This window comes from Crinia signifera, chromosome 6 (genome assembly GCF_055691185.1).
Source record: "Crinia signifera chromosome 6, ASM5569118v1, whole genome shotgun sequence".
Lineage (NCBI taxonomy): Eukaryota > Metazoa > Chordata > Amphibia > Anura > Myobatrachidae > Crinia > Crinia signifera.
In genome coordinates, this window is record NC_139222.1 from 283,652,846 (window position 1) to 283,659,471 (window position 6,626).

Below are 6,626 nucleotides of genomic sequence, written 5' to 3' on the forward strand. Positions count from 1 at the left end.
ACCATCCCTGAGCCTGCGGCCTGTGTGATGACTGACAGGCGGCTGGGGCAGGGGCAGTGGGAGATCCAGAGCGAAGGTGAGGGGAGGGGGGCTCCTAATGATCTGTGGTGGGTTTCGCTGGGGCAGGACAAACCTGCCCTGGTAGGTTTGTCCTGCCCCAGCAAAGTCCACCACTCAAGGGGTTAAAAAAACTATGATTTTTGGGGAGCTGCGTAGGACATCCACCAGGCTAGAGGAGATACTTGGCGTAAAGTGTCCACTTCAAACACGTATTTTGCAAATGGTTTCATGGATAGAAGAAAGTTGATGACGACCGGCATAATGTCACGATTATTGGCATGAGCAAACTCTATACAGCTATCTCCTACACGTCTATCTCTTCCTAAGACAAAGTTGTAGTTTAACATTTTGATTTAAATCCACGATTTAATCATTTGATTTACATCGTACAACCCTGTCTCTAACTGCATCCATGTAGATTCTTCATTTAACGATATTGTTCCGTGTGTATGCACTAGATGGTTTGCCCAAGGTACATCGGTAAGGATATTGCTCAGGAAGCATAATCATACAGTGTGTACCCAACCTTTGTCTAAAGGCCCCCCTACACCACCAATTTCACCTGATTCCTCTGAAAATGGCAGAGAAATCGGGTAAAAAAGCCAGAGATCATACATGCTGCACATAAGAAACCGTCGGCAGCACATTGTGGGCGATTTTTAGCATCCGCAATGTATTGCATCCAATGTGGGGGGGGGGGGGGGGGGGGAGGAGGGAATAATTACTCACGTGTAAGAGCGCCAACCTCTGTTCTGGCCGCAGGTGGCTGAACTCATCACTGAGAACAAACTGAATGGCTGAGGGGGGGAAAGGGAAACAGGTTACACACAAAACGGAACAGACGATTTTCCACCACACACACACACACACACACACGTAAAAGGACACCTTCATGTAAAGGTTATACAGATGATCTAACTTCCAGAAATCAAATACACAGAGGATAACATTAAAGTGTAAAAGGTGACTTATCGTTCCCAGAAATACCAGCAAATAGACAAGTGCACTAGTTGCACAGATGTTCCCAAACTGCCCTGATAACTGACAGGTGTTTTATTATATTGCCAGATCCCAAAGATGAAGTCAGTGCAAACCAGAGAACAGTGAAAGCCTTCCTCAGCCCTATGAGCAGCCAGACACATAAGACAAGCCATACAGGCATATGTTACTCTGTATAGAGTATTACAGGCAGGGCAGTACAGTATCAGAGGAGTATCCTCTAAGCGTAACATAATCAGATTTGCACTGTGTGTACCATGGATTTATCCACAATCCTATGACAATAGAAATATTGCACAAATTAAAATACACCAGTTCTTACCGTAGAAAAAGTTGCTTTTGCCGGATCCATTTCTGCCCACTGTAATAAACAAGGAGAGCAGGCTCATTAGCACGGACTTACTATGCAGTCATTATTTCCTCCTGTCCCCAGACTGACGTGCACTGTCACTTACCGATAACATTGTGCTTGGAGCTAAAAGGGTCAACAATAGTCTGATCTCTGTAGCTGCGGAAGCCCTGGATGATTACCTGGGGAGAAGTGCAGGTAAGTGTCAAATATTCCATAAATTTAACATATACACTATGTAGACAGAAGTGATTGGACACCCCCGCACAAGTGTAATGGTATGCTCCTGCAGCAGACATGCGTACGTACGTGAAGGTATAAAACCTTTCATAGAGTTCACTAGAGAACTCAGAGTTAGCTGCATCCTGACCAATTTTTAAACGGCAAAACGCTCCATCCCCATTTAGCAGAGCCCTGCGAAAACCGCCGGGCCCATGGGTCCCCACCACAGCATGAATGGATGTCATCTGTATGTACACAGTATCTGTTCTAGGTGGCCCTACAAAGTACAGATGTCCATTAAATCTCGTTCATCTATTTGCTTTCAGTGTCCAATCACTTTTGTCTACACATTGTATGTATTATACTCTGATGGTCCTTGTACAGCCCATAAAATACTGTAGTGTTCTTTCTAGCACCCGCTATCTTTGAAAACCCATGCAGTTCCTCTTCCCTTCTTGGGGTGTCACTGTCTGCTGTGGTGTTTCTAGCACAGGTCTGGTTTGAAGTTCAGTGCTGATATACAGGCCACACTGTGCTAGAAGCACTACAGCGACACCCCAAACAGGGAAGAGGAACTGCATGGGTTGTCAAAGATAAGGTTGTAACATAGTAATATTAATCGCTCTAAAGGTGCCCACACGTGGTGTGTTTTGGCCTTGCGATACGATCTAGTACAGAGCACATCGCACAGCGTCTGTGCACCTTTAGGCAAAGCATCTAGAGAAGTTTCTCACTTGTAGGCGGTTATAAACATCTGGTAGAACACTGGCTGAACAGTTGTCCAGGGAATATATGCTGCACTAGTAACAGACAGGTATAGTAAGTACTGCACCATGAAAATATCCCCCTTTCTGTGTACATGGTATAATACACTTTGGGGACCACAGTCCACACTTACTGAAAACAATGACTGCAACTGTAAATTAGCACCAATCTGAATATATTTATTTTTATATAATACTTTCCTTGGGAATATGTCCTGTGCGGGACACCCTTCCCCTTCAGTATAATATATGTGTATAACGTACAGTATATGAAGAGTCATGTATAGGCCAACACTGCATATAGTAATGTGTACGTACAGTGCGGACACCCTGCTATGAACTCTGAGCCGCTTGACTGAAGACGGAACCTGGACCAGGACAGCCATCCACAACGTTACCAGAAGTTGGCATTGACTTGATGGCACTGTGTGGGGCACGGATCCTAGCATCAACACTAATTAGGGCAACAGTGTCTTGGTCTACCCGACTAGGTCAACATAGGATATGGTTGATACATGGAAACGGCAACATGATTTCTTCCCCACACTTTTTTTGGTGACAATTTGTGCTTCGCTTTAGCAATTGTAGTCTGTGTGGATGGGTAAAATATGAAAAAGTTAAAAAACTCATGTTGACCTGTTCATGTGTCAACCATAACCCTGTCGACCAATACCACCAGTCCATGGTAGTGTATGGTATGTACAGTGCTACCCCAGGCAATAGGGATGTTGCCCATAGCAACCAATCAGAATCTATTTATTTATTTTGCGCCTTCTAGGTTACAGTGATGGCTAACCTTGACACAGCTGTTGTTGAACTACACATCCCAGCATGCCCTGCATCAGTTTTAGCGTGGCCAAATAGTAAAGTTGTAGCAGGGCATGCTGGGATGTGTAGTTCAACAACAGCTGGAGTGTCAAGGTTAGCCATCACTGTTCTAGAAGATAACAGAATCTGATTGGTTGCCCATAGCAACATCCCATCGGCAACAAAACTCCCATCTTAGTAAATAAACCGGTAGTGCTAAAGCTCAACGACACGTATGCCCTCGGCCTGCTGGCACTTGTAGTGCCCCGCTCATTAACACTTGTTGTGCTCCAGCCCGCTGACACTTGTAGTGCCTCAGGATTATGAATACTTGTAGGCACACTGACACTTGTAGTGCTCCAGCCTGCTGACACTTGTAGTGCTCCAGCCTGCTGACACTTGTAGTGCTCCAGCCTGCTGACACTTGTAGTGCTCCAGCCTGCTGACACTTGTAGTGCTCCAGCCTGCTGACACTTGTAGTGCTCCAGCCTGCTGACACTTGTAGTGCTCCAGCCTGCTGACACTTGTAGTGCTCCAGCCTGCTGACACTTGTAGTGCTCCAGCCTGCTGACACTTGTAGTGCTCCAGCCTGCTGACACTTGTAGTGCTCCAGCCTGCTGACACTTGTAGTGCTCCAGCCTGCTGACACTTGTAGTGCTCCAGCCTGCTGACACTTGTAGTGCTCCAGCCTGCTGACACTTGTAGTGCTCCAGCCTGCTGACACTTGTAGTGCTCCAGCCTGCTGACACTTGTAGTGCTCCAGCCTGCTGACACTTGTAGTGCTCCAGCCTGCTGACACTTGTAGTGCTCCAGCCTGCTGACACTTGTAGTGCTCCAGCCTGCTGACACTTGTAGTGCTCCAGCCTGCTGACACTTGTAGTGCTCCAGCCTGCTGACACTTGTAGTGCTCCAGCCTGCTGACACTTGTAGTGCTCCAGCCTGCTGACACTTGTAGTGCCTCGGTATTATGACCACTTGTAGGCACGCTGACACTTGTAGTGCTCCAGCTTGCTGACACTTGTAGTGCCTCGGTATTATGACCACTTGTAGGCACGCTGACACTTGTAGTGCTCCAGCCTGCTGACACTTGTAGTGCCTCGGTATTATGACCACTTGTAGGCACGCTGACACTTGTAGTGCCTCGGAATTATGACCACTTGTAGGCACGCTGACACCTGTAGTGCTCCAGCCTGCTGATACTTGTAGTGCCTCGGTATTATGACCACTTGTAGGCATGCTGACACTTGTAGTGCTCCAGCATGCTGACACTTGTAGTGCCTCGGTATTATGACCACTTGTAGGCACGCTGACACTTGTAGTGCATCGGGATTATGACCACTTGTAGGCACGCTGACACTTGTAGTGCATCGGGATTATGACCACTTGTAGGCACGCTGACACTTGTAGTGCATCGGGATTATGACCACTTGTAGGCACGCTGACACTTGTAGTGCATCGGGATTATGACCACTTGTAGGCACGCTGACACTTGTAGTGCATCGGGATTATGACCACTTGTAGGCACGCTGACACTTGTAGTGCATCGGGATTATGACCACTTGTAGGCACGCTGACACTTGTAGTGCATCGGGATTATGACCACTTGTAGGCACGGTGACACTTGTAGTGCATCGGGATTATGACCACTTGTAGGCACGCTGACACTTGTAGTGCATCGGGATTATGACCACTTGTAGGCACGCTGACACTTGTAGTGCATCGGGATTATGAACACTTGTAGGCACGCTGACACCTGTAGTCCTTCAGAACGCACGGACGCCACAGGAATACCGGGCTGCACCGTATCAGCCACACGCAAACCCCCGGCCCCTGCCGCGAACACTCGGGCACTCTACTTACTCGAGGCCCAGGCCTCCCCACAGCGACCGGGCCGCCTTCTCCCCCGTCCCCGCTCACCTGCTTGATGTACATGGCTGTCCGCAGCCGGGCGCCGCACGCCTTTTACACGGAGCCGATGGCGGGTGGCGGACACCGTTCGTTCTCCCGGGGCCTCGGTTTCCAGCTCTGAGTCTCCCGCCAGCAAACAAAATGGCGGCTGCCCGTCCTCCTCAGGCGCAGAGGACCACGCCAAGTGCCGGGGGGGGTGGTGCTCCGGACAGGGGGTGCCAGTTGTTCGATTGCTGAGGCGGAGGTGGGGGGAGAGAGACACACCGACAGCGGAGAGGGCAGGACGGGACACCCGGTTGCTACAGCCGACGCGGCGGGCAGGGGAGAGGGCTGTGCTCCCCCCGGGCGGGAGATGGTACAGTCCGCAGCAGGCCCGAGACGCTGGCGCCAAACCAACAAGCGCCTCTGCTGTGGGGATGACCATCGGTGTGATCGCTATCCAGTGACCATCGATGGTCACAATTCTATGTAATGGGAGACCATCGATTGTTTCGCCACCGATGGTCATTCCGGTTTCCTGTCCTAAATAATAACAGGCTAGTGTTGCTCCTCACCTCTATAGGGGGGATTTTAGTGTTGTGCGCATCAGGAACCGCTAGATGGCACCTGATGGAGCTGTTTAGTCGTTGCCTGCACAACAGCTGTCATTATGTGGGTCATGTTATGTGCACATGTTATGTGGGTCTGTCATTTTGATGACTAATATAGTTCACTTTCTATTATGACATCTTTTTAGCACACAAAGGAGTAATTTTGTCCCTTGAGTGGCCTCTAGTGGTCAGTGGCAGTAATTCACCTCAGAGATAATAATGTTATTTATATAGCACTTTTCGGTACTTGTGTATTAGCCTGGCGCCCGGTACGTAGTTAGTATAGCAGCGCTGTCAGAATCAGCATAGTGTTCCCGCGGCCAGCGTAGTTAGCATAGTCAGTCAGAGCCAGCATAGTTAGAGTAGTCAGTCAGAATCAGCGTAGTGTTCCCGCGAGCGTCCCTGTAAGAATCAGTGTAGTGTTCCCGGGGCCGCGTAGCCAGCGTCTCTGTCAGAATCAGCGTAGTGTTCCTGCGGCCGCATAGCCAGCGTCTCTGTCAGAATCAGCGTAGTGTTCCCGCGGCCGCGTAGCCAGTGTCTCTGTCAGAATCAGCGTAGTGTTCCTGCGTCCGCATAGCCAGCGTCTCTGTCAGAATCAGCATAGTGTTCCCGCGAGTGTCCCTGTAAGAATCAGCGTAGTGTTCCCGGGGCCGCGTAGCCAGCGTCTCTGTCAGAATCAGCGTAGTGTTCCTGCGGCCGCATAGCCAGCGTCTCTGTCAGAATCAGCGTAGTGTTCCCGCGGCCGCGTAGCCAGCGTCTCTGTCAGAATCAGCGTAGAGTTCCTGCGGCCGCATAGCCAGCGTCTCTGTCAGAATCAGCGTAGTGTTCCTGCGGCCGCGTAGCCAGCGTCTCTGTCAGAATCAGCTTAGTGTTCCCGCAGCTGCCTAGCCAGCGTCTCTGTCAGAATCAGCGTAGTGTTACTGCGGC

The 6,626-nt window shown here is 49.8% G+C and overlaps 1 protein-coding gene across 1 annotated transcript in view; it reads right to left on the reverse strand.

Annotated features, from left to right (window-relative positions):
* Positions 1 to 5,476, reverse strand: part of SMC3 (structural maintenance of chromosomes 3) — a 44,898-nt gene extending 39,422 nt beyond the window's left edge. Inside the window, exons 1-4 of the mRNA XM_083149842.1 lie at positions 5,119 to 5,476; positions 1,515 to 1,590; positions 1,382 to 1,420; positions 790 to 857 (exon numbers count right to left, since the gene is read on the reverse strand). Coding sequence (XP_083005968.1) covers positions 790 to 857; positions 1,382 to 1,420; positions 1,515 to 1,590; positions 5,119 to 5,133 — 198 coding nt within the window. The 5' untranslated portion in view covers positions 5,134 to 5,476. The remainder of the gene's footprint in view (positions 1 to 789; positions 858 to 1,381; positions 1,421 to 1,514; positions 1,591 to 5,118) is intronic.
* Positions 5,477 to 6,626: the final 1,150 nt, after the last annotated feature.